This window comes from Myripristis murdjan, chromosome 11 (assembly GCF_902150065.1).
Source record: "Myripristis murdjan chromosome 11, fMyrMur1.1, whole genome shotgun sequence".
Lineage (NCBI taxonomy): Eukaryota > Metazoa > Chordata > Actinopteri > Holocentriformes > Holocentridae > Myripristis > Myripristis murdjan.
The window spans coordinates 7,856,357-7,884,246 of NC_043990.1; the positions used below are offsets into that span (position 1 = coordinate 7,856,357).

Below are 27,890 nucleotides of genomic sequence, written 5' to 3' on the forward strand. Positions count from 1 at the left end.
TGGCTACCATCTCAAACCTTGCAATGTTAGTAGTATTAGTGAGAGGATGAAGGATTTTGAATGCATGTTTGCATTAAACTTGCGTTAAGATGCACTTAGGGCTTTGGCAGCAAGGCAGTGGACACAGGCAGTTATGGAGGAGATATTAAAGGCAAATGCAGACAGAGGGGAAAGATTCAGACAAAAACACGCGGGCAAGAGATTTGATTAGTCAGGCACAAAGAGACAAACTGTGACATGGAGGCAACAAGAGGGAAGAGAGGGGAGGACACCAGACTGTTAAGACAAAGGTTTATGAAATACTATTACAGATTATACAAATACAATTTATATGAATTCATCACCCCAGCACACATTATGTGACAGGCCTTTAGACTGCTAAGTTGAATTTTTATAAGGCTGTGATCCAATTTGAAAAACGTCAAAGTTGGCAGTCTTGCATTGTGGTCATTCTGCTGAATTCAGTCCTGTTACAATGTGTATGTGGGTAATACAAAGACATGAAGGGCAGAGGAGGAATTCATAAACAATGTGAGACTGAGGGAGGGGAGGACAGGTGATGTTAGTAGATTAATGCGGAGAGCCCAGGCAGCTGGTTTGGACACTGGGAGAGAGGACCTGCCTGGTCACTGGACCGGTCGATTCTCTTCAACCTGTACGAGTGGTCGCCTACGGCATGAAGGGATTGAAAGAGACAAAGTGAGAGAGGCTCTTTCTCATCAAACCTTCTTTTGTCCCCCGTGACACATTTGAAGTGATAGCTGATAACCAAACAAAACATAAGAGTGCCAAAAAAACACCCTATCAGTTTTCTTGCCAGCCAAAGATCAATCAAATTATGACTGACGAGAATAAGGCAAAAGCCCCAACGTTCATTGCTGTGTTGCTGTTTTAAATTTATGGCACGAGTGATGCCAATCTCAAAATGTAAAGATATTCTCTGTGTCTGTGTTCTTGAGAAGTTCATTCTTTCTTTCAAAGAGAGAGAGAGAGAGAGAGAGAGAGAGAGACAGGATGAGAAGACAGACAAATTGACAGGTGTGGTTTGTGACTGTATATATGTGTGTGTGTGTGTGTGTGTGTGTGTTACCTGGGAGATGGTGACGCCCGTCAGTTTCTCCACTGTCTCTGGGAGGCGTGTCATGATGTCCAGCACTTCCCCAGTCAGTTTGGCTGCACCCACCTCTGCACCTCCGCTGGAAATCATGGTAACCTTTTGGGCTTCCGACAGAGGCTTGCTGATCTCCTCTGCAATCTGGTGAAGGACAAACGGAGTTACATTAAAAAATAAACTATAATCAACCCTTTACTTCAGTTTAATTCATATGTACCTAAAACAGAAAGGACAATTTGAAGCAACAAAGTGAGTGACTATGAACACCTGGAGTAGCCAATATTGGTGGTTGACTTATGTGATGGTATGCATGTTAATGAATGAAACTTTTACTCAATAAATGAACACAAAAGTAATCCTGACTACAGGCTCTGTAGACTGTATACACACTGTATAATGCACACTGCAAAGATAATGCCAGAATTTAATAACGTTTAAACAGTGCTGAGAATATATTATGATATTAGCACCATTTCTGGAGAAAATAAGAGATGAATTCATTTCCGTATTTCTTTAGTCCCGTTCATGTTCAGATAAGTTGATGTGCTATGACTGAGTTATTGACGACAACTTTCATTGCATTCGTTGACACATTTTTTTTCTCTCTTATCCTGTTTTTCTTGATTTACATCTAGCATTTATGAAAAGTCCTATAAATAAAGCTTTTTAACTAGGACCACAACTGGGACGGAAACAGGGACGGATATGGAGCAAAAGTTAAAAATACCCACAAGCAGCACTGTTATATAAAATTACAGAAGTCACCCTAAATATTATATAAAAATGTCAGTGAGGACTGATAGATATCACGTCTCACCAGCGGCAGTTTCTCCAGCAGCATGTCCACCATGGCTCCCTCCTTGTACTGCTGGAAAGCCTCTGCCTTCTTCGACATCTGCTCTGCCTCTGCACGCCCCTTTGCCTCCACCGCGAACGCCTCAGCCTCACCCTTCATCTGAGGCACGAAAAAGACCACAGGTTTCTTTTTCATCATTTGAAAACAAAACCAAATGAAATAGCGATGTCAAAAGTTTGGATGAGTTTGAGTTGGGATTCTGTTTTTGCCATCTGTGACTTGCCTTGATGGACTCGGCTTCAGCCTCTGCCTCCATGATCAACCTGAGCCTGGAAGGAGACACAGACATACAGAGAGTCAGACAGACAGGTGACGGACAGATGGAGAGACAGATTTATACAGGGTGGTGCAGCCAGGCAGTGCTTACAGCAGGTAGACACACACCTTCCCAAACAGCCTACACATTCAAACATCTGCCTGACAAGCATCTCACCCTGCTAGGTCTAACAGAAGTCACACATTGTGACCTGTTTAAAGTCAGCCACCATCTAACTTAAGAATTAGACAGTGTCTTCTCTGTTCTGCAATTCTATAAGATGAGGAAGTACGGGTGTCTGTTCTTTATTTTTAACCTAGATGTTTTTCCTTTTAATGTGAGCTAGCACTAGGATAGCTGCCAAACTGTGTAATAATTACATGGCAATAAAAAGCCGAAAGTTGAATGTTACTTAAATTGTCAGGCAAAGTGAGGCCAGTGAGTAGAATGAATATGTCTGCACCAAAAGTCCAAGCTGAGTATTGAATTGGAAAAAGTGTTACAGTACAAAAAAAAAAAACAGGTGCTATCAGATAAAGAGGATAACAAGCTATATGATGGAAGTTTGCTGTGTTAGTTATACTAATGTCATACATAACTGATCTCCTTAGGAAAACTTTGTTCTTTTCTTCATGCTTCCATTTTTCTTCTAAGGTCAGCCTTAGCTACTGAAAAAAGCCTGGAGCTTGGTGTCTTTCTCAAAGACACTCCAGCAGGGTAGTCCAACTAAAAGACAGTGTCCCTACTTGCTATTCCCCCTGCAGGCCAGTAAGATGAACAGCAAGTGAAAGTGAGGTGCTAAAACTCACCGCTGAGCCTCAGCCAATTTCTCCAGGCGGAACTTCTCAGCCTCAGCGGGTTTCTTCACCTTGGCCTCCAGCTCCTTCTCCCTGCGGGTGATCTCCTGCTCCTGCAGCATGATCTGCTGGGTCCGCTCCACCACCTGCACCTGCATCTTCTCCTCCTCGATGCGCTGTTTGGTCTTTGCCACCTGGCAGGGGAGAAAGAGAAAAAAAAGAACAGTAGACAAATGAGATGCTGCTTGCAAAATGTGTTAGTGACTGCTCAATTAAGAACCCTAAGTTACAGCTTATCTTTAAAAAGGCACCAATTTTTCTTAGGTGTAATTTTTTTCACATCAGAGTGGACATTTGCGGAAAATATCTGCTGTTACAGTGTTTTTAGCTGAGCTGCACTGATGCAAATTCAAATAAGATACTGACAAACACTGAAAGAATCTCATTTTTAAAATCAATTAATTATTTACTACTATTCTCACAATCTGGGAGGAAAGGGTTGGAAGTACTGGTAAAGAAGTGGCTTTGATGCAGCAGTGCTTTGTTACATAGAATTCATTTATCTATATAAAATAATCTTCAAGCTTTACAATGACAATCTGTGAGATTCTTGATTTGTTGCTAATGGGAAATGAATTCCCCTGTCAGCTAAAAAAACATACTCCCTGCCTTGATGCTCTCCATTGATGTTATTACTGTTGTGTACCTGAAGCTGGTAGGCCATCTCAGACTCAGCCTTCTTGGTGTTGACCTCAATGTCGTAAGCAGCCTTCTTCAGCTCATAGTCCCTCTGGGCCTTCGCCATCTCTATCTCATTCTTGTACTGAGCCGAGATCTTCTCCTGCATCGCATGGGCCTCCTGCAGAGGGGGAACGGCGGGAAGAAAGAGGAAGAAAGACGAACAGAGAGGCAGGGAGGAAAACAGAGAGAGAAGGGGTAAAAACAGGATAAAGAGCTGACAGATACTAAGAATAGCAAAATGGATTTAGACAAATTTCGCTGACGATTAATAGAAAGTTATGTAACTGACTGCGCTAAAAAACGAAGAGGGCAAACACAGACATAACTGGCCGGCCTTATTCTCTGTGGCAAAAAGTGGCTATCACACTAGAAGAAAAAGAATGAATGATGACTGTGCTTTGATTCCAAGGTTTAATAAATAATGCATGAATTACATATTTAGTTTTATCTTGGGAAGCCATGAAAATTCAGCAATTTTGTGTGTGAAGCTCTGTATTTTGCATAAATTCAGTTTAACTAACTGTTAAATCTATTTTTGACATCTCCACCAGCAATTAACTTCTTCATGATTCCCCTCTGTGACTGATAGATATTCATCTATATTTATTTTAAAGATCAATACATCATTGTCAAATTTATTTTGTTATCTTGGTGCAATGACTGTGAACACACGACACCATGGTGGAGAAGACTGGTGACAGCTGATGCTGCTTGTCCTCAGTTTCCCTCTTTGGTTTTTGTTTTGTCTGGAAGTAATTTTTTACATCAGCCTTCCACTCTTTCCACCATCTGCCAGCGTAATCAACCTTGAAATTTAGCTCTGTTTGCACTGGAGGAACAGCGCCCTCTTCCTGTTGTTGGACATAAAGCAATCTAGCAGTTCCCCACCAAACTCAGTCCAGTGGCACAGAATGTAAAATGCAGAACAGAGGCTGATAGAGGCTTACAGTTTTGTTGGCAGGGGTCTTCTTTGTTTACAATAATTACATAAATGGCTGTAATATTAATTCATTGATGTTATACTGCTACAGGTAGCACCTTTTAAAGAGAAAAAAAAATCATCAGATGGGGAAATGGCTAATGCTGGTGTTGTGATAGCTTTTATTTTTGGTTTTGCTGTTATTTGCTGTTAAAAATAAATAAGTGATATCTCACCCTGATAACAGCATCTCTCTTATTCTGGGCCTCTCCGATGCGAGCATCTTTCTGAACCTGCGCAGTGCGAGCCTTTCCCAGGGAGTGGAGGTAGTCCTGGGTGCCAGAGAGACAAGAAGGAGGAAAATATAGAATATTCAAGCAAAACAATTATAACTGAGTGACACAAATTTCCTTTTGACATGTATTTTTCTTTAACATCTACTGGCAGAGAGAAATGGAAAGCAGCGAGAGAGTAGTCAGTACAGTGGATTTATCTGCTTAACATATTTTCCAGGTTGGTGAAACCAACACCAGCCACTACCTGATCATCGTGAACATCTTTTAGCGTGTAGCTGACAACACTGATGCCCATGTTGACCAGGTCAGACGAGGCCACCTTGAAGACCTGTTCTGAAAACTTCTTACGGTCCTTGTAGATCTCCTGTAACAAGAAGGACAGGATGCTGGGAATATGTTTGCAACCCAGCTAAAGCAAGACAGTTTTTTTTTTCATTTGTTTGTTTGGTTTCTTGATGTTGTTTTGTTTGATGCAGAATTCTATGTCTACACCTCCACAATCAAATGATCCATGTAATGTAAAAAAATACACACAACACTACCTGGAACCTAAACAATGAAATGTTTCCAATGTAAAAAAATAAATAAATAAATAAAATAAAATTACAAACAAAGCAAGTGACCGTGTTTCTAAGGGGGAGCTTCCATCACCTCCACAGTCAGGTGGGCAATGATGGCCCTCTGGTGTCCCTCCAGCGTCTCCAAGGCGATGTGAGCGATCTCCGCCTCCGACTTCCCCATGAACATCTGGCAGGCCGCAGCCAGCATCTGCTTGTTCTGGCCCTGGATCTTCATCTGCGAGGAAAAAACCCAACATGATTATCAGACAGAATGCGGTGAGATGGTTATAGTCCGGTGGGTTGGGCGTGGCACTCACACTGACAGAGTTAGAAGTTTAATTCATGGAACAACAGATGATTCTGGGTGTGAACAAATTCATGGTACCATCGAAATACCATGACACAGAACTTAGCTTTCACTCATTCTGGTCACATATGTTAAAAGTCTTTAATGCTTTATAAATGCAAATGACCGCGATATGATAGGAACTTTTTGTGTAAACTCCAAAATGGCCAGGATATTGTAATAATCACCCAAAACTCTTTTCAGGTTTCCCACACTCTCTTGGAAAGTCAAATTCAAGGACTTTAAAATGCCCATGGCCTTGTTTGGTGAAATTCAAGGACTTTGGCATGGAAATCCGGTATGATTTGAGGAAAGGAATGACGCTCATCACAGAGCCCTCGATTTTTATTCATCAGCTTGTCTAGCCATGACCTTGTGAAGAAATCTTTCATTTTAAAACTCCTGCCACATGAAAGCAAATCTTTTTTTCCGCAGGGTTTTCCTCAGGGTGTTGGCCCAGGGAGCTGCGGCATATTGATGAACTCTATTTAAAAACTCAAGTCCTTTCAAAGCTATGAATTAATTTTCATAGATAGAACCTTATTTGAAATGTAGCCTAATCCACAAACTCTCAAGGATTGCAAGGCCAATTTCCAAGGATTGGTTCTCTACAAGAATATATAAACAAACCTAACAGCTGTACCCATTTTACCAAATTTACCATCATCTGGCTGGTGCCTGATAGTTACTTTCCTGCTGATGATACATAGAAACTAATGGACTTTGGTCTACACTGTTCCCTCTCCAGGCTTTACTCGTGCAGCAGAAACACAGAGCTGGTGTCTGGTGCCTGTCCTGCAGACCTGAGCTATGCCGGTGACAGAGATGGGCACTCCATGGCGGGTGTAGACTTTATCACTCTTCACATTCAGAGTCAGAGTGTTCAGGGAGATCCTGAAGACGGGGAGAGAAGGAGACACACAGGAGACCTTAGTTATTGATTGATTATTCACTGTGTTGCGCATTACAGTGTTAAAAAAAAAAAATCTGGACTTGCAGTCTTTGTTGCTGCAGTGATCGATTTTCCTTGAAGGGATCAGGAAATCTAATCTTAATTTTTGTACTGGTAAGGGTGTCTGCCAAATGCCTAAAATGTAAAATCTAAATGAAAGTCCCACATGCAGCAAACTCAGAAATAAAACTTATGACTGCAGATTAATTCTTGCCTTTGTATCTGCTGAAAACATGGGATGACAAACACTCGGCCTCCAGCTATCATCATGGGAGGAGAGCGACACAGCCCTGGGAAAGAAGGCAGAGGAGTTATACGCTCTAAAAGCAGGTTAGCAATACTTTAACACGTAACTAGGACTGGACGATATGGCCAGCCTTTCAAAATGTTTTTTCTTCCCTAACTTTGACTACGTGACAATTTCTCAACTTATTTCCATGACAAAATCTTGATAATACTGCTACATTGCAATCGTGAAGAGTTTGATTAACACAATTAAAAAACTGGACTTTAGATCTGAAAAAAGAAAAATGTTGGCCAGATATTAAATTTCATTACAAAGTAACATTTACATTAATGACTACCTTTATTGTATTTTCTTTTGTTTCAACTTTTATTTTACCTCGAAAGAAAACTGAGGAGGTATGCTCATTTGCTATGGTGTAACAAAAAAGTAAATGGTCAAATAACATATAAAGTGTTTTCCTATATTTCCCGTCTTGGAAAGCCTATGTGTTGTTTGGACGCTGTAAAGGTCAAGCTGCACACACACACACACACAGATACAGAAGACAAGTTGTTACCTGACACCACCATTGCCTCGTTGGGTCCACAGGTGTAGAACATGCTTGGTGATTCTCCCTCGCACTGAAAAACAGAGAAACTAGTCGAATAACGTACAAAAATAGCCACCATCCCAACTGTGTCTTCAAAATCGCCGATGCACTGATGCTGATGCACCACCTTGCAGAGGAAAAATCCTGGGTGGGGTATATGTCGGTGAGGACTGTAGCTCCTGTTACAGCAGCTAAATTATTTTTAAATTATTTACTTATGTTAATTATCATCATTTTTATAACAAGACCACAGAATCAATCATTAACCCTCTATGCTCACCCACCCAGCTCTTTCCAGCAAGGATGGAGCCATCATTTCAAAAGTGAGAGGGATGGAGTAATCAGGAGAGAGACTTTTTTTATTTTATAATTAAAAATATATCAACAAGTTTGTTTCACTTTTATCTTTTATTGTGTGTATAGACTGAAACCTTAAGAAAATTTGCTTTATTTATTTTTGTCTTTCTTTTTATTTTTGAGGGCACATTTGTGGTAGTTATCTTGTAAATTAATCTAAAATACACTGTATAATTATAAATGGTGTTCTTATATTTTTTCTCTTTTTTTCCCCTTTTAATTTCCCAGACTTTTGTTCTAGTTTGGGAAATGTTTTGGTCATTTTCTTTTTTCTTTCTTTCCGTCTTTCCTTTTTTTTTTATTCCTCTCTTTCAGTTTGCTTAGCTTAAAAAGGTTAAATGGCGATGAAAGGCCAGCTTTAATACACACTCTCACACACACACACACACACACACACACACACACACACACATACATATGCACACACATAGGACACCACCACCAAATTAAATGCAGCACAGATGAGGCAGGGATTAACTATTTAGTGAATGGATTAACTGTAAGAATTTGTATGTGGAATAAAGTGCGGGGGGACAGAAGGTCTGGTCCAGAAGTGAGGGTGGGGGACGTGGCCCCCTAAAGCCCCCCTGCCGCCCCCATCCCCGGTGTCCGCTACGCCCCTGCTTCCCAGAATTAAAAGGAGTGGTGGTAACCTGAGAGTAGCTCAGCAGGCCATACAAACTAATGTAATTTACACCAATCTTACGCAGCAAAATCCGCAAGAAAAGCCTATGTAGGAATAGCACTGTAAACCGCATTGTAATCACCTAATTTCTGGGGAGTAAGCCAGCTCGCCTCAGTATAATGTGTAGCAGCACTCACTGGCGGCTACCTAGCTCTGTGACCATCTAGCACAATGAATAAGACACAGCACAATTTGTGTTTACAGTCGTCAAGGATGCGGATAGAGGAATTAAGAGGTGCACTTACCGAGTATTAAATAAACGCAGTTGTTTTGGAAAGAGTATGGTGGACAAAAAATATATATTGTAAAATAAAGAGCGGCCTGGTTTTGCTGTAAGTGATGTATTTTTATCCAGCTGACGTTTGGGTTGGATCAGCCGGTTGGGCAGCGGACTGCAGATCAGAGGCTTGCGTCGTGCACGCCCATCAGCCAACTGGCTGCTTCCGCCATCTAGCGGCCTGTTGGGGAACTGCTGGTAACAACATCTCTGCCAGGGAATTACGCCTCCTCTTAAATTATTCTCTATTTTATTTTTCCTTTTTATGGATGCAAAACAAAGTCAAAATATTATCTAGAACATTCTCCACCCCCAGACTCACTCCCTATTTTTTTTTTATTTTTTTATTTTTTAACTCTTTTACTCTGCATGATTTTGCATTGTTGTTCATTGGTTTATTGGCTTTGTTTTGTTTTGTTGTTTTATTGTAATTTGCTTTTCCGTGTAAATGACATTGCAACTTTGTTTAGAAGTGCAAATAAAGTTGTTATTATTATTAGTTGTCATGATTGTTATGATCCAAATAATAAAAAAAGAAAGAGAAGCAATTTAAAATCTGAATGTACCAACTACAAATGAAAAGAGGACTGTAACAAAACTGTAAATAAACCTGTAGATATACATGCACGGGTGTTCCAGACAAAAGAGTAAAAAGAAGAAAAGCAACCAGACTAATTCAGAAAAAGTCAGCACATGTATATTAAAAAAAAAGATGAAGGGCAAGAGCTCAGCACTGGCCAGGTAGCCCTCAGGCCTGCTGTGGAGTGAGGAGGGGAGACTCTTCATCAGACTCTTCCTCAGTCAGGGGGTGTAAAGAGGTTATGGTGGCTTTCACAGTTTCTCCCAGAAAACCTGATTTCCTCTGGGTAAAGAGAGTTCACCGGGTCTCTCAGGCGCTGGATGACGGGGGGAAGGAGTGGCTGATGAGCTGTTCAGCCAGAAGTGGTGATGAAGCCAAGACTGGCCTCATGTTGTGTAGGAGCTGCACAGTTATTCATCTGGACCTTAGACCGCACTTCTGTGGCTTGATGACGCAACACGGCGGTCATGGTGCAGGCATGTGAGAGTGAACATGTGTGAAGGCTACACAACAGGACAGAGCAATTATTTACCAGTCTATTCTATTCTATTCTATTCTATCCTATTCTATTCTATTCTATTCTATTCTACCCACTGGAATGACAGCAGGCCTGTGGCTGGTTTGTAAAACCAACACAACTCTATAATTTCACAGTAAAATACGCCAAGAAATACAAACCACATTCGGCCACTTCTATTCTGTTCTGTTCTGTTCTGTTCTGTTCTGTTCTGGTCTGGTCTATTCTATTATTGTTGTAATAAAAACAAGTCTCTGGTCTAATTTGAACATCTGACTTATTTTCTTTTCTATTATATTCCCTAATTCCCTAGTGATTACAGTAGAGAACCTATAGATTATTCTCTTCTCTTCTCTTCTCTTCTCTTCTCTTCTCTTCTCTTCTCTTCCATTCTCTTCCATTCTCTTCTGTTGTATTGCACCAGTAATAATAACAGTAGTTAATAAAACAGCCCAATTTTATTTTATAATAATTTAGTTGAACAGAATAGGTCACACCTATTCTATTCTATTCTATTCTATTCTATTCTATTCTATCATTGCTATAATAAAAACAAGCCTATGATCTAATTTGACATACTATTTATTTTCTTGTCTGTTATATTCCCCAAGTTTTAAGTTCAAAGTGCTTAAAGTACAGAGCTTATAGACTATTCTATTCTATTCTGTTCTATTCTATTCTATTCTATCTATTCTAGCCCAGTTTTCTTCTCTACTATTTTATAATTTAGTGCTATTTAGTTGAACAGAAAAGGTCACACCTATTCTATTTTTTATTTTTTATTTATTTATTTATTTGTGAGAGGCACAGCAAGGTTTAATGCAACATTTAAAATTTAAAGTCATGTCAGATTGACTGTAAATACCATCTGCCAACTGGGGAGAAAGATCCATGTCAGCACTCTGGCGGTGATAAGCCTACAAGTGGGATATGGGATTTTTTTTTCTCTATTCTGTTTTATTCTCTATGCTGTAATGACATCAAGCTTCTGTTTTAATTTGAACAGCATACTTATTTTCTGCTCTGTTCTATTATTTTATTTTTAAGCTCGTTTTTAATTTTTAGGTACTTATTTTAGGTCAGAGTGATGTTATATTGGAGAGCCTATTCTATTCTATTCTATTCTATTCTGTTCTATTCTATTCTATTCTATTCTATTCTATTCTATTCTATTCCACTCCGCATTGTTCCATTCGGGATAATGGGGCTCCAACGGGGCAGTGATGACAGAGCTCGGCACTCCCTCTCCTCTTCCGGTCCGTGCTTTCGTGACAAGAAAACCCCATCGGTTAAAAAAAACCTCACCAATTGGCCAATCATCGTCGGAGCTGCGACTGCAACAGCCAATGGGAGGCGCGGATCGTGTGACGGCCGCGTCCCGCAGCTTTGGCCCTGCCTGCCGGACTCGGCCGGCCGCGCCGTCTGTCTCTCTGGTCAGTAGGTCAGGCGCACCGACGCAGAGACGCTCCGCAGCTCCTCCACAGTTCACTGACAGCAAGCAGCTCCGACAGCCATCATGAGGGAAATCGTGCACATCCAGGCCGGCCAGTGCGGGAACCAGATTGGTGCGAAGGTAAGATGAGCTTCATTAAAGAAAAAAAAAGAAAAAAAAAGTTTATCTTGTTTGAATATTACTGCTGTATTTGTTGTTAATTAGAGTTCAGACTCCACGGTGTCATCTGAAAACTTTCTTATAGTTCTTTGTCTTGACATGTGTATCCTGTGTAGCCTAGTGCAGAAAATAATTGATTCAGATATAAAATGCAAAAATCAAAGTATTCATTTAAAGTGAAGTATTTAATCTCTCATTCCTTTCCAAACAAAACACCACAGAGGATTTTGCGTGCTCGCCGTGCGTTCACCTGGGCTGTGGCTCGCAGACATAACGGGACTAGAAACTCATTGTTCCCCATGCCTTTAGGTTTCATGTTGACTCAACTATCCAATTAAACCTTTCAGCTCCATTCATCTTCAGCTTGTTTATTTTTCACTATGAATCAGGAAGGAAAACGATAACTCATGTCCAAGTTGAACCAGAGGTCACGGATACGCACAGCTCGTCAAAATATGGGGGGCAAAGTTTGGGTCTTCTGCTTCCTTATTGGCACTGATTTATTATTATTGTTATCATTTTATTGTAAGCTGCCTTTGAAAAGGACTGTAGTCTTACTCATAACCCTAAAAAGTTGTGTGCACTGATTTCACAATAAAACTTAAAGATATCATGCACGAGGTAAAAATATATGACACAAAAATACTGAAGAAATTGTTGTTGTTAAAGAAAAAGAAAATTAGGTGTCATTAAATCACTGTAAAGTGACTACTGAGTGATAACCCTGATAACTGTAATAACATGAAGTACAAAAAGGTTTGTCAAATCATGAATGAGTGCCATATACATACTTATATTCCCTGTTGGAATACTGTAGTTTGATAAATAATATTTCCCATGTTGGCTGTAAGTCTAAATATCTGAATCAAATAGCAGCTCTGGGGTGTGGGATTGTTGACAAAACAATAACTCAAATCATTGATCCATTATTAATGAGGCCGGCCAGACTTGAGCGGAGATGCAGGGCCAGCTGCTGTCTTGGCTGCCTGGTGAAGTGAATTCTTTGTTACTTAGAAAAGAGCAGAAAAAAAGAAAAGAGTGAAAAGAAAGGAGAAATTTGCTGAGGCAGAGGAGAGGAACGCAGCAACACAGGAGGGGGAGAGGGGGATGGGGAAAAGATAACAAGTGGCTCAGTGTCTGGTCTGAAAGCACAGATGAGGTCATTTAAATGGCTGCTTTTCCAGTCAGTGTATCACATGGATGAACTCCGGGGCCCCAGATAAAAAAGGGCCCTGAAAGTCCCTGGGTACACATGCAGATACATTTATAATTTAAAGGGTTAATCTGTGATTTCTTTCTTTTTTTTTGCCACACTTTTGGTGCTCGGTACTCATTGCTGTGCTCTTTCTGCACTTCCCAGAGATCACCTGTCAGTCAAACAGAGTGGCCATCCCTGTTACTTTTACTTTTCTCCTTTTTCCTTGGATTTCCTGTTGATGGAGTTTGAATTTCTGTAGTTTGTCTGTCATACTAAGTAGTACCCAGTTAGTATGAGTCTTTGTCTGCTGCTGGAAACATTAAACACATCTCTTCTTGTGCACCACAGGACTTTTACTTTCCTGCAGGAAAGACCTCGCAGACACTGAGACGCTGTTTAGAGCAGCATATGTAAAACTCTGGGGGGCAAACTCTCCCTGGAAGAGCAAGTACAGCCCAGCTACGTCCCACTGCATTGTACTCTGAATTGTACAAATTCTGAGAATCAGACAAACATTTCTTACTTCACAGATTGCTCACTAAAAAGCACTTGCAGTGTTAAAGTTACACATCTTGAGAAGATGCATTGGGCCCATTACATCTAGGTACTGGAATCTAGCCTAGGTCACTAACCGAAGTAACAACTTAAATAACATTTTATATGGGCGTATGCCAGTTTTCCAGGTAGATTTTCCCACCTGAGGCGTGACCGTAGTTAAAAATGGCCTCTATGGAAACGAGGTCAACAAGTTTTATTATTATTTGCCTTATCTGTCTGAAGGGTGGGCGCTGGGTGGGTACTTGACCGGGCAGATCAACATGTTTTGGGTCAAATGGCAGTGCAGGGAGGGTCACCCAGAACAGACTTGCCCTGTGGCTCTTAGCAGTGTAACAGCAGGCATGGCCACAACATATGGGGTGACTCAGACTCTACTCAATAGCAAGCCCTGATCAGTGAAGACAAGTGTATTTACAGAGACTTAGTGAGGCTGAGGTCATCCTCCTGTTTCACAATGGATTAACTCTGCCTAAATTCAACCCTTAATCTAATCTAATTCCAAACTAAATCTGTTTATATCCATTACATTGATAGTTAACATTGTTAACATGTTAATGAAAACATATAGAGGTAGTCTCTGACAGACTAGCACCCATTTATCTATTTTCAGGGTGTGGTGACTCCATACCAGTGGTTGCTTATGTTGGTGATTCAGGAACTGAGGTTATCGCTCTGCATGTTTAAATAAATAGCCTCAGTGCCATGTCTCAGATTTGTAAATTACATTTTTTAATATTGCTTTTAGTTCATCAGCCTACGTTTAGTGTTTTCCAAACAGCACTGATGAGCAGCCTCGCCCGCTTAGTTGCCATAGTGATCGAACAGAGGTGACCGAATGGGCAGCCAAAGATAGTGAGGTGACAGTAGAGAGGGGATTAAACGACAACATTTTCCTGCTCACACACACACACACACACACACACACATACACACAGACACACACAGACACACACACACCTCTCTGTCTTTGTCTCTTTGATTTTCTCTCTGACTGTCTCTCCCTCCTCCTCCTCACTCTCTCACTCCAACACTCCCTGGCACAGATTAGGGTCAGTTGATTGAGTTGGTGTGACAGTCTGTGCTCGTGCCCTAACTAAGTTTGGCGTTAATGTCTTAGCTTGTAGACACGAGGCCGGCTGAATCCTCTGAGAAAGCTGTGCTCTAGCTGACCCCCCTCTGAATGTACCGTCCAAGTTCAGGTTTCTCAAACAGTTGCCACTCGCTGCCATTCGCAGCTGCCAACGTGCCAGTTGCATAGTTCAGTTTTAAAAGAATCCTGGTTGTGGCCAGAATGTTTCAAGTTAAAATCCCTGATCCAGCTGAGAAAATCAAAGTGAATAACCCACCCATCCTTTGACCACTACCATTTAGATGCCTTTGAGCAAGGCACATCCTTGAGAGCCAAAACTGCTCCAGTGGAATTGCTCAGTGGAAAAATTGTGGTTCAACTGGGGTGTGTGTTGTGTGTGTAAGTGTATGAATGTGAAACATGTTGGTGCTTCAAAATAGCATACATGTTGAACAAACTGGTCTCTGGATAAATAAAAACCAACCCTAAAAAAATGCACTTGTAATCTTTTATTGGAGCATACATAACTATTAGTCATTTGCTTTTATTTTATTTATTTAAAACTACATGATTTTGAGATTTCTGCTGTGTAAATACTCATCTCAGATTCATTGCTGGTTTTTTTTGCTGTACCTCCATTACATTCTGCTCTTGTGGTTTTCTCCTGATCCCATCCTTGAGGAGTTATTTTTCTGAAGCACCCTTATAGAGCATTTTCATGAAGGCAGAAAAAAGGCAAGAGCTCCATGAGACTTGCACATGATCTGTTCGAGCGCCGGTGCTGTGTAATTTCTTTAAAGCATTTGATGTTGTGCCACTACTACATTTAAAGAAAGATTTTTCTGCAGTTTCATTTTGCACCAGCTGTTTTTTTTTTTTTTTTCTTTCTTTTTTGGCTGCCTCATGTTCGTTCCAGCTGTGATGTGGATCAAAGCTAGAGCTCCTTCTCATTTCAAATAGTCCTCAGATTGGAAAAAGGCTGGCTGCACTGGTGACAGGTCAGGGCTTGCTTGGCCACTTAACACGCGGTCAGACACGCATACACCACATGATTCAGTGAAGACGAGCTTTAAATGTGCATAGCAAACGATCAGGAACACAGACACAGAGATTATAGTTCAGCACAAGAGAGGGTATTTACTGCAGAATACCTTCTTTCACGCGCTCAGATATTTAAAGAGAGAAGCGCCAGCCTTGCAAATGGGGTTTCAGAGCGTACAGCTGTTTTTAGGCAGTCTTGTCGATGTCTTGTGACCACAAAAGGTAATTTGATGTTGGCTCACTTTGCCGCAGGAGACAGAGAGGACTGAGGACTGTTTGTGAACTGAGTGGTGTTTAAAGACTCCCCTCTCCCCTGAGTAAATTGGCCTGCAGTTATGGCCCTAATACGTGCACAAAGACACAGCTTCATAAGAGAGTTCTCAGTTTTATTCTTAGAGTTCAAAGATTTTCCAAAACATTGGCTGAATACTTCAATTGAACACACTCTGTGGTGTAGGGGTTTTTAAAAAATTAAATCCACAAATCGCTTTTGGGGTTTCAAGCAAGTGACCGATTTGATGCCCTCAGAGATGAGGAGTTAAACGGTAATGTCTAAAGATCAGGGTTCATGACTTTCATACTGGTAAAAACCTTGATCTAAAGACATTCTTACATGTTTTCTGATCAGAATATGATTCAATGATGCAAAGTAAGAGAGAAGTATTGCGACACTCAAAAAAAAAAAAACAAGCAGTGAAACAAAATATGACAAACACTGCTGTCAGTCCGCCTTCAATCAATGGAGTTTATGGTGTGAATGCACTAAAATAGCATTAGATTGCGTGACAGTGTTATGATTCCAATACAAACCACACGTAAGACAAATTAGTATTGATCTGTGTGTTACTGGATTCAACATGCAGAGATACTCATTTGTCTATAGCAGTAGCAGCTTCATTACAGCATAATGTGTCTTTCCTGATGTATTGATCTGTGTGTGTGTGTCTTTGTGTGTAGTTCTGGGAGGTGATCAGCGATGAGCATGGCATCGACCCAACAGGGACCTACCATGGAGACAGCGACTTGCAGCTGGATAGGATCAGTGTGTATTACAACGAGGCGACTGGTACGTAGTTCCTCACGTAAACACACACGGGGAAACAGAAATTGTACATAGAAAGGCTTGACAAACGTTGTCAAATGTGGACAAAGTTGCAAGTTAAGGGATCTTGCGGTGACGGATCTATAAATTTACACCATATACAGCATTTAATATGGCAATATGATATGCAGAATGTGAATATATGTGCTTCATTGGCTCTTTTTAGCTTTACAGGCCAGATTTGCTGTGTGCATCTGTAGTTGTTCACATCATGAGCTGGAAGAACACATGTACAGAAGTCTTTCCAGACCAGCAAATGTGCATTATTTGCCATTGCATGATTAAATTTACATAAGAAGGTGTCACAGTACTATCTTATGTACACACCATGTACTGATTAGGTTGACTCAGATGTGACATTTTCAGTTTGTTTGTAAGATTTTTTAACTTACAACACCCATTCCTGTGTAATGTTGGATCGTGTCCTTGATGTAATTCGCTCGAAAATCTGCTTTTATAATTTACAAGAGTATTTATGTGTCCCAGCAGACTGTTTGAAAACATAATCTCCTTATTGCCACAATGTGCCAAGCCATCATCAGATCAGATAGTGACTGTTGGGTTGAATCCTCTACTTCTGTAATGTTTTACTCCATCTAGTGGTCATTTGGAGGTACTACTTTGAGAAGCTCACTAACATACTTTTCCTGGAGTTGGTCCAAATAAGTGGAAAAATCCTGTTTATCCTGAGTTAGTGTATGGGTTGGTTGACATGATGGACGAAGACAGGGATTGTGCTCAGCAGCCCAAAACATCAAAAGTTAACATCTGTGTGTGTGTGTGTGTGTGTGTGTGTGTGTGTGTGTACTTTTAAATTATCCGTTATCTCAGTTTTATTCTTGGCAGTTCCTCTCTAGTTGCTTGTTTCAGTGGTATATTCCCTGAGCATGCAGTTTTAAATTGGAGTGTTTTATCTTTGTACGTTTGTCCTCGTCTGTGTGTAGGGGGGAAGTATGTGCCCAGAGCCATCCTGGTGGACCTGGAGCCGGGTACCATGGACTCGGTCCGCTCGGGACCCTTCGGACAAATCTTCAGACCTGACAACTTTGTCTTTGGTAATGATACATACTACTGTGTTAGAGTTTATTTAGTTGGTGGAGTTTATCTTTAATATTAATAAGAGGCCTCAGCTACACTAAAACACGCTTGGAGCTGGTAGGGATTTGTTGTATTGCTCAAGAACACTTCAGCAGACGGATGCTCTCTGACTCAGGATTGAACCCAGGTCCAGGACCCAGGTTTCAGTCACGTCTGTTATTTGAAAAATAAAGCACCACTGACTGTCTTGTATGCCACAGACATGCACACTCTTGTCAGAAAGCCATATGCCCTTAGCTCACTGATTGGCTGTGATGTAGTTAAACATTTTCAAAAGATCAAATGTTGACTTTTGCCCCTTTTTTTGTGACAGGCCAGCATCAAAAATGGAAAACCTTTGTTATTTGTCAGCACTTATTTGAAAGGTTTTCTAAGAGCAATGAAGTAAAGATTTTTTGTAATATCTCCACACTGTTTTCAATAGTAATGTGTTCTCAAAAACAGATTAAAAAAAGAAATTGTAGTACCACCAGGTGTGAGTTCAAACATCACAAGATTATGTCTACAACAGGATTAGATTTACTGTTAGCATGTCACATCACAGTTTCATTAGTAAATAATTCTATTCATTTGTTTTAATTAATTGATTCATCATTTAGTCTATTAAGTGTCTATTGGAACCCAAAGTGATGTGTTCAGATCTGCTAAAAAACTAAAAGAATTAATTTCATAATGATATAAATGGAGGCAAGCAGATCTCAGCATTTTAGTGAAGCTGAGATCAGCAAGCGTTTGGGATTTTTACTTGATAAATGACTCACAATATGAGACTATATTTACACACCTGGTACTTTATCACAGGTGCATCGGAGTAGGTCCAGTTCATTTTAAACCTAAGTGGCTTAGATCTAAATGGATCATTCCCGCACGGTGTTCTCTTGCTTCTGTTGCTCAGTTTATTCAGACGTTTTGGTCTCATGACCATCATCTGAGTGACCAGACGAACACATACACAGATACACCTTTATAGACATCCCAGCACATCATATGATCTCAGCTATTAATTACCCACCCTTAGGTGTACTCAGTGTGGTCATAGTAAGCATAGTAGTTCATTCACTGGATAACAGGAAAAAAAGAAATGGCCACAATTTCACAGTTAACAGTATCTTCATAATGTTTACATCGACTGACCCACGGATGATTTTCATTCTTCTGTCTAAAGATATATCGCAAAAAATATACAAATTCATGAAATGTTTGGCTAAATTGATCTGAGTTACTTATGTTGATGAGTTACTGAAATGAGTATTCCCTAATCGAAAGTAAAACTGATTCATTTTCTGACGACCGATTGGTTAATCAACTAATTATAGTAGCTCCAAGCTCATCTGACTGACCCACATGGGACCAAAACAAATAAGGACAACATTTTTTTCCTCTCAGGCCAAAGCGGAGCAGGTAACAACTGGGCCAAAGGTCACTACACTGAGGGAGCGGAGCTGGTGGACTCAGTCCTGGATGTGGTGAGGAAGGAGGCCGAGAGCTGTGAGTGCCTGCAGGGTTTCCAGCTCACACACTCCCTGGGAGGAGGCACCGGCTCTGGCATGGGCACCCTGCTCATCAGCAAGATCCGAGAGGAGTACCCCGACCGCATCATGAATACCTTCAGTGTGGTGCCCTCTCCTAAGGTAAGACATATAATGTATTTCATTGATATAATAGATTTGTTAATATTCCCTCTTTGTCCCCTACCTTTCCTGTCTCTCTACTGTCTCTATCAAATAAAGCCAAAATGCCAAAAAAAGCTTGAACAAAAAAGAAATAATGCATGTTATAGATGTATATTATTTGCCATTTGTGCCCTCTCTCAAGGAAATGTGCGAAGAATTTAAAGATTTGGAATTATATATGCATGTCAGTGATGATTTTCACTCTTGTTGCCTTTCCTTGACAAAATTACTATTTGATTTTTTTTTTACCCAATGAAAGTCGGTAAAAAAAATATAATGTGGTGTCTCATTTTACTGTCACGCCTCTGATGTAGCACTCAAAGAGAGCATTTAAGAATGATTTAATATGATATGCAATATATTATGCTGTTGTATGATATTTATTACCCCAGTATTGATCTGAATTCTGAAATCATCTGTCATCTGACAGGGACAGTAAGTAATCTATAACTTTCAGTGACCTCTGTTGGCAACCAATAGAAGTTGCAGCCATGTGACTTGTCTCCCACAGCCTTTAATGGCCTGTAACTGACACAGATAAAGAGTCTCTGTTCAGACTGTAGAGAGGAATGAGCTTGGAAACCTGCAGAGAGATCAACAGAAAAACATGGTGAAGAGGTAATAAATCACCATGCAGATGTGTTGGGCTGCTGGTCACACACTTGTGACGCCATTCTCCATCATGGAGCAGAAATCTCAGCACTTGGCCAAATAAATGTTTTATTGGTCCAAATCCTTACAGATTCAGCTGATAATGATTTTGTGGTATGAGGCAGTAAAAATCTGAAGTATTTAACAATTAATAATAGAATATTCCAGTTAAGGCGGCACGGTGGTGCAGTGGTTAGCACTGTCGCCTCACAGTGAGAAGGTCCTGGGTTCGATTCCCACCCAAGGTCCTTTCTGTGTGGAGTTTGCATGTTCTCCCCGTGTCTGCGTGGGTTTCCTCCGGGCACTCCGGTTTCCTCCCACCGTCCAAAAACATGCAGGTCAGGTGAATTGGAGAAGCTAAATTGCCCCTAGGTGTGACTGTGTGTGTGAATGTCAGTGTTTGTCTGTCTGCTCTGCGATGGACTGGCGACCTGTCCAGGGTGTTTCACTTCCTTCGCCCTATGTGCGCTGGGATAGGCTCCAGCACCCCCCCGCGACCCTAGTGAGGATAAGCGGTTTAGAAGATGAATGAATGAATGAATATTCCAGTTAATGTTTATTTCTGCCCCCCCAGGTGTCAGACACAGTGGTTGAGCCTTACAACGCCACCCTCTCGGTCCACCAGCTGGTTGAGAACACTGATGAAACCTACTGCATCGACAATGAAGCTCTCTATGACATTTGCTTCCGCACTCTTAAACTCACCACGCCCACCTATGGTGACCTCAACCACCTGGTGTCAGCCACCATGAGCGGCGTGACCACCTGCCTGCGCTTCCCCGGCCAGCTCAACGCTGATCTGAGGAAACTGGCCGTCAACATGGTGCCCTTCCCTCGTCTCCACTTCTTCATGCCCGGCTTCGCCCCTCTGACCAGCAGGGGGAGCCAGCAGTACCGAGCTCTGACGGTGCCCGAGCTCACCCAGCAGGTGTTTGATGCCAAAAACATGATGGCGGCTTGCGACCCGCGCCACGGCCGCTACCTGACGGTGGCCGCCGTGTTCCGCGGCCGCATGTCCATGAAGGAGGTGGACGAGCAGATGCTGAACGTCCAGAACAAGAACAGCAGCTACTTCGTGGAGTGGATCCCCAACAACGTCAAGACGGCCGTCTGTGACATCCCACCCCGCGGACTCAAGATGGCCGTCACCTTCATCGGCAACAGCACGGCCATCCAGGAGCTGTTCAAGCGCATCTCCGAGCAGTTCACCGCCATGTTCCGCCGCAAGGCCTTCCTCCACTGGTACACCGGCGAGGGCATGGACGAGATGGAGTTCACCGAGGCGGAGAGCAACATGAACGACCTGGTGTCCGAGTACCAGCAGTACCAGGACGCCACGGCTGAGGAGGAGGGAGAGTTTGAAGAGGAGGCAGAAGAGGACGCCTAAGAGAGCAGCAGAAATGAAAATTAAGCAACATGAGGTGATGAAAGAGAGGTGAACAACCAAAACCAAAAAGAAAATTTCTTAAAAAAAGAAAAAAAAGAGGAAAAACAGGAAAAAATGAACTGAAGGAATGTAGCCTAAAAGAAAGAAGTGGGAAGAGGAGGCTGGGTGTCTGAATTGGTTGGGGTGGGGTCGGGGTGTGATTACAAGAGGTAATGAGAGAAGGAAGAATGTAGGTGGGGAGATGACACAGGATGGGAGAGAATCAGGATAACAATTACATGACCAAATAAACGTGCCACAGTTTGCGGTTGTGACCCCATGTAGGCCTGTCGACCCAAGCCTGGCCTCCCGAAATCTGTTTCGCACTGAGATCTCTCTCTTTTTTTTTTTTTTTTTTTTTTTTAGCAATGACAAAATCATTTGCAGTTTCTACACTTTATTCTCTTAGCTTAGGGTTTTCTTCTGCTGTGTTTTTCAAGTCGGAAATTCTGAATTTCCCCAATTAATGCAATGTGATGTCATGAAACACACCTTCACCTGTATGCAGCGATCTGATGTCACGTCAGCTAATTTTTGCACCACTATACCGTACCATCAAAACACATTACACTTTAATTTTCAGTATCGCATGACTTTAAACTCAAACGGTCATGGTAAATGGTTAAACATATGAATTAAAAATGTGAAGTTGCAGTTACAGTTCCTAACTTTAGGCTCACTAGCAAGCCGTTCAAGCTAAATATCACTGATGTAGTCCTAGCTGTTGTGTAGCGAACAATATTTTACCTTAGCCAAGTTCTTGTCGACACCCTGTTTTGTGCTGGACCACTGGAACTAGCAAATATTATAATTACAACCTACTAGCTGGGGATTCCCATCTTAAAAGTTTAATCAGGAAGCTCAGGAAGTATTTTAACCCGGACTAACACTCAGTCCAGGTTAGTTTGCTCCCTTTTCACACACAGCAAATGTGCAGTGTTAGATGCTCTAGATGCTTCTGGGAAACTAAGCCCTCATTCAGAAAAGGCTAAAGAAACAAGAAGAAAGCAAGCGCCAGCAACAGCAAATCACGCCATCATCAGTGTTACTTACTTTTGTCATTTTTGTGTCAGGATCCTCGTCTGAAAATGTGAATCAATAGCCAGGACAATACCAACAGTATTATATTCTCCCCATTTTCAACACAATTCTCTCATGAGTTTTAAAGCACACTGTATTTTTTCAACACAAAGCGAGTCGGCATAAGAGAAACAGATATGTTGAAAATGTCCCAGTGGCTCCAGCAGTCGGTTTCATTCTCTGCTCACAGTCACTGAATAAAAGACCTCTCTCCATTACATTCTCCAGCTGTGAGTCTTATCCAACATCTGTGAGTGTTCATGAGCTGCAGCATTGTCATTTCCGTGTGACACAATGCTCTCGTCCACTGAATCGGGATTTTTAGTTCAGCTGTCAGAGTTTTCAGAGGCGCCCGCCAGTGAAAACTTCACATCAAGGCCCCATAACTGCAATTTTGATGTTAGTTATGATTTTCTCACTTGATACTCAAAGTTTGAAATGTTTTCTGATGAGTAACCGAGTTCAGCACAAGAAAAATTCTGTCCTAACAAAACAAAGAAGTCCATGTTTGAGTGAGTGAGCTTTTCAGTACATTGGGCGCCTTCCACACACATTGGGGAACATGCGAGGTGACTGCGGTTTCACTGAACCTCTGAAAAATTGACTTGTCAGAGATACAAGGTTTTTACAGTGTTATGCAACAGCAAGCAGAGTGCTTGATTTTTCTCCCAGACGCCAGCCAACGTCCTGAGGAGGAACACACACTGCCCATGCCTTGCTATAAATTTTTTTTTAAAAGAAATGGACAATAGAACGTTTTTTTCAGATGGAAAGAAAAAAAGTCTCCTTTTGTTGGTACTCTCCATGTGCTTTTGAAAATATTCAGTGTTTTGTTTTTGACAGAATCATGACTCACTCCACGCATAAATAACAATGTTATTTATAAATAAACTTTTGATTATTGTAAGCACAAAACACTAAAATTGTAGTTTGGTGGGTTATCTGTGACAGCAGTGATATTTGTGTAACTTTCATCTATTTTTCATTGCAAGCTGGCTTCTAATGGCACAAAATGACTGACAGGAGCGAACTGTGGGATGTGTTTCAGAGCATCACATGTCCTGTAAATCATGGAGAGAGGTCGATTAAATCGTTATTTACACTCATTCTCATTCCTTGTGACCACAGAAAGAGTTTTGAACCTGCTTTCGCTGCATCGGCCTCTCGCTCTTGGTTGACAATTACTGACGTTTACACTCTGAGCCACTTCAGTATCAATTCAGACCGAACAAAAATCATTCGAACTCGGTTTGTGATCCTCCAAGCTAAATCATATTTGTATCTATGTAAGTATGTCGCTTTTATTATTGTTTGTACTCATTTTTTTCATTCCTGTTGAAAAGTTTGATTTGGGATCCCAGTGAAAGTGACAAGTTTCAGAAAAATAAAAAGTAATTTCTAGAAAAAAAAAATGTATTGCCTGTGGTTATTACCGGGAGATGATGGAAGTGTATGCAGAGACACTCCTCTGTATTAATTCATAATGAGATTCCAGGAAATCATTATACTTTTTCTGATGTCAACAAATGGGAGTGGGGAAATGGAGTTTTAAAAATGTCTCACACAACAGTCACATTTCAGTAGCAAAGCGATAACTGATTCCTAAAAGAAAATTCTCCTCACTTGCCTCCACCCAAGGTCCTGGACGTGGCTGTGATTCAACAACAAGCACATTAATAAGTTTATATTTGGAATATTCATATTTCATATTTCATATTTGGACATGTAAACACTGCACCCTGTTTGCAAGATCTGGTGTAAGCTCAAAGCTCCTTAATATGCCACCTGGGTTACACCAATATTAACTGATATATTTTGTCATGTAAACACCATACACTTTGGTTTTAGTGCAAACACGGTTTCATCGAGTCTGTGTGTTTCCATGGAGTGTGAAGCATCAAAGTAACGGCTACAACAGTGGCCTTGGTCAGGGAGTCTGACCCAAGCTGTATTCCCCAGTGTATTCTGTTGCTCCTTGCTTTTTATTCCTGTGGAAAACTGTCCAAACTGACCGACGATATGAGGCTACACACACATTTCATCATCGCCCTTACAAGAGTCTGACATCAGAAAAATGGTCTATCTAACCCATCAGTGGTAAATGGCACATTTCAGTTTTAGTCCCAAAAAGCGAGGGGCCTCTGTCTAGAGCTGTTATTTGTCACTGATGATCAGGAGTCACACAGGAGGACACTCATCATCGAAGAGGCACAGAGACCAATTTCTCCACTGGCAGTTTCCTCAATAGATCAGGATGCAGTGCAGCCACAAGACAAGTTTGAGTAAAGACTGCGGCTCTCCTCAGTCGACCATTTGTCTGCACCTTCTGGAAGTGCAGCTGAATGCAGCAAGTTCAGCCACATTCACTGGGGGGGTTGAAAAGCTGGACGAAGAATGTGGGAAGTCTTTAATTGAAGTGGAAGGTTTAGGTAACCTGGAGCATCAGGACATAACTCCTGCTGTGCAATGGGAAGACTGGTGATTTTTTTTTTTTTTTTTTTTTATGTAAGAGTATGAGGGGGTTTCCTCATGTTTGAACCGGCTGGCCAAATGAATGACCGTGAAATCAGAGAAAAGAAACCCGCATGTGTGAGCGTCCCATGGGGAAAGGCTGCAGATCGGCCGCCGTGGCTCTGGGCCAAAGCTGACGGATCCTCGCGAAATTTCCCGAAGATCGCCGATCTCAATTGGTCCACTAGCCCGACATCAACCGAAAGTCTCCAGCTAATCCCGATCCAGCTCCATTGAAGTCTGTTGTCGGGTTTTGGGGCTCGGGGGTGGAAAAAAAATTAATAGGTTAAAAGAAAAAAAAGGGACTATTTCCAGAAAATCACACTCCCAAGCCCCGCCCGCTCCTGTTGTGTTTTTGGATTCAAGGCTTGACAAAGGTAATTACCAGCATTCGATTGTGATCAAATGTAACTGTAATTGATATTTTTTTCCTTTTATTTCGTTCGAGCAGGGGGCTAAGGGGTTAAATGCTGCAGTTTTCCTGTTCTGTTTGACTATTTTCTTGTGTTGTGAGCGGTCCCAAGCAGCAGCAACGGCGGATTTAGGGCGTGTGACCGTCAGTAACGCGGCCGAGGCGCTCAACATGACAGTAATTATAGGCATCTTAACACTAGGTTGAAAAAAAAAAAAAACTGATTTCTTAACATGTTGGAGAGGTGTGAAGTTTTCTGTTTTGCCCGGAAAAAATAATGAAATCCACAGTATTCAGGCAGATGAGACAGTGTGGAATAGGCTGCTTGTGTTGTGAATGGTCTGTGGCTCCCTGCTGGTTTCTGGTTAAAACGCAGTAAATTCACCAGTCTTTCCTCTGTTTTCTTGGACTCAGTTAAGATGAAACCGCAATCCCTCTCTGATGATGGTAGTGGGAGTGGGATTACCAAGTGGTTTTGACGCATAATAATTTTCTGTACATGTTCCCTGGGCTGTGCTGCATTGCCATGTCTCCCTGTGTGGGATATACCCGAATGATAAGGGGGGCATTTTCTCGGCTATCCCATCCCTGTGGAAATGGTTACGCAATTGATCATCGGTTCTACGGCACGGCATACTGACAAAGGCGCTGACTAAGTATTTGTCACAGATCACAGGAGGGAAAAAGAGAGAGAGAAAGAGAAGGGAAGAGAGGAAGTATTTAGATGTACTGTTCTTGGACACTCAGTTATTGTATGTTGCTTCAAAGAGTGCAGGGTTATGCATGCTTGCGTAATGAGAAGTACCTGCCAAGATGTGACAAAGTACTAATCCTAGGCTATCTTAGAATGAATGCTCACTTGATGTGATTTTTTTATATTGGCCTTTTACATAAATTTCTGAACATTTTGCTTAGTCTTTACTCTCCATTATATGGGCAGGTGCCCAAACCCTCATCAAAAGAGAGGTATATATATATAGAGAGAGAGAGAGAGAGAGAGAGAGAGCAATCACAAGGATCTGCATGCTTTATTTCTTAGAATTAAACCAAATATGCACAGACACTGGTACTTTGGATTAGGTGGATGAATGGGATCCATTCAAAACTCTGTGGCATCCCCTCACCCCACCCCATGCCACCTTTATCTCTCTCATTCATTATTGCCAACTGCGGGCGCCCGTCTCCTCCATCCTCCATTTCGGACAGCACGGTAACGGGACAGCCCCCCTCCTGCTGATCGTGACACACCCTTGGCGCACTAGCAGCATTTCTCCTGGTTTTATGGGCTGCGTAAGGGTGGGAGGGGGAGGGGGGGAAAGGTGGGGATGGGATGAAAGAAGACAGAAGGAGGAATAGAGGGCAGGAGGCAGGCAGGTCTGGAAAGAAGAAGAGAAACTGAGGAAAGCAGAGGAACTTCAACTTTTACTCACACTAGTATTTTTAGATTGATATCTCCAGTACCTAATATTGTATGCCACTGGTGAAAATCTTTAAATTTGTCCAATTTCATACCACAAAATTACAGTGTTTGACCCAGAAGTTCATTTTGCAAGGTGAAATAGCCTCTGAAACAACATTTAGATTGTCATGGGACACTTAAAGTCTCCCCTGTATTCCAGGCTAATGAAGGTGGATAATGAGGTGGGTTAGCAGCTCCTTAAGGAAGGCTTGACCCCCTACCTGTTCTTTTCTTTGGGAAACTATGTAATAAAGAAGTAAAAAGATGAATTAGCTTTCGAGATAAAAAAAAAAGTGGTTTTACAAGACTTGCTTCATAGATATCCAATGTTTAATTAAAAGGCAATATCAGCCTTTTCAGATGCGTTAGCTCAGCAAACCATTATATTGGTCTGACTCCACTGCAAAGGGAGGGATTAAAACAATCAGGAAAGGATGGAACAGCACCAACAAGAGGGTAGGATGAGACAGAATAAGAGAGATGAGGGTCAGAATAGAACATGAAAGTGGAGGGGGAGAAAAAAGAAGGGAGAGAGAAAGCATAAGAAAGAGAGAGACAGATGAGAGAGATGGTACTGAAACCAGAGGAGGACAGAGGCCAAATGATACCGCCTGTCTGTCTTGTGTGGGAGAAGAGAGGGGGATGGGAGGGGGGCTCTTAAGTCCATCAGTCAGAGTGGATGTCAGGCTGATGAGATCAGCCGGAAGGATGTAGTCTCCGCACCTCTCACCGCGAAGAGGCTGCTGGATGTGTCACGACTCCAGTCGACCCCACGCCTCGCGCAGATTGATCGATCTAATTGGTTACAACAGGAGACAGGAGAGGAGTGACCCCATTTAGAGACAGGCTTTAAAATGGACAAGTCTCCCTCAGCTCAAGGACTATATTTGCATCTGTATTTCAGGCCTCTG

General features: G+C 41.7%; 2 protein-coding genes across 2 annotated transcripts; one reads left to right on the top strand and one right to left on the bottom strand.

Annotated features, from left to right (window-relative positions):
* Positions 1 to 277: 277 nt before the first annotated feature.
* LOC115368047 (flotillin-1-like) lies at positions 278 to 9,131 on the bottom strand. Its single transcript, XM_030064007.1, has 13 exons — positions 8,961 to 9,131; positions 7,641 to 7,704; positions 7,052 to 7,127; positions 6,689 to 6,779; positions 5,631 to 5,774; positions 5,224 to 5,343; positions 4,920 to 5,015; positions 3,730 to 3,882; positions 3,036 to 3,217; positions 2,194 to 2,239; positions 1,932 to 2,069; positions 1,091 to 1,255; positions 278 to 669 (listed from the first exon to the last, which is right to left on the bottom strand). The coding sequence occupies exons 2-13, from the start codon at positions 7,681 to 7,683 to the stop codon at positions 649 to 651; spliced, it is 1,275 nt and encodes a 424-aa protein (XP_029919867.1). The 5' UTR covers positions 7,684 to 7,704; positions 8,961 to 9,131; the 3' UTR covers positions 278 to 648.
* Positions 9,132 to 11,514: 2,383 nt separating this feature from the next.
* On the top strand, positions 11,515 to 23,600 carry LOC115367256 (tubulin beta chain). The gene is made up of 5 exons (XM_030062928.1): positions 11,515 to 11,662; positions 16,525 to 16,633; positions 17,614 to 17,724; positions 19,154 to 19,398; positions 20,666 to 23,600. The coding sequence occupies exons 1-5, from the start codon at positions 11,606 to 11,608 to the stop codon at positions 21,476 to 21,478; spliced, it is 1,335 nt and encodes a 444-aa protein (XP_029918788.1). The 5' UTR covers positions 11,515 to 11,605; the 3' UTR covers positions 21,479 to 23,600.
* Positions 23,601 to 27,890: the final 4,290 nt, after the last annotated feature.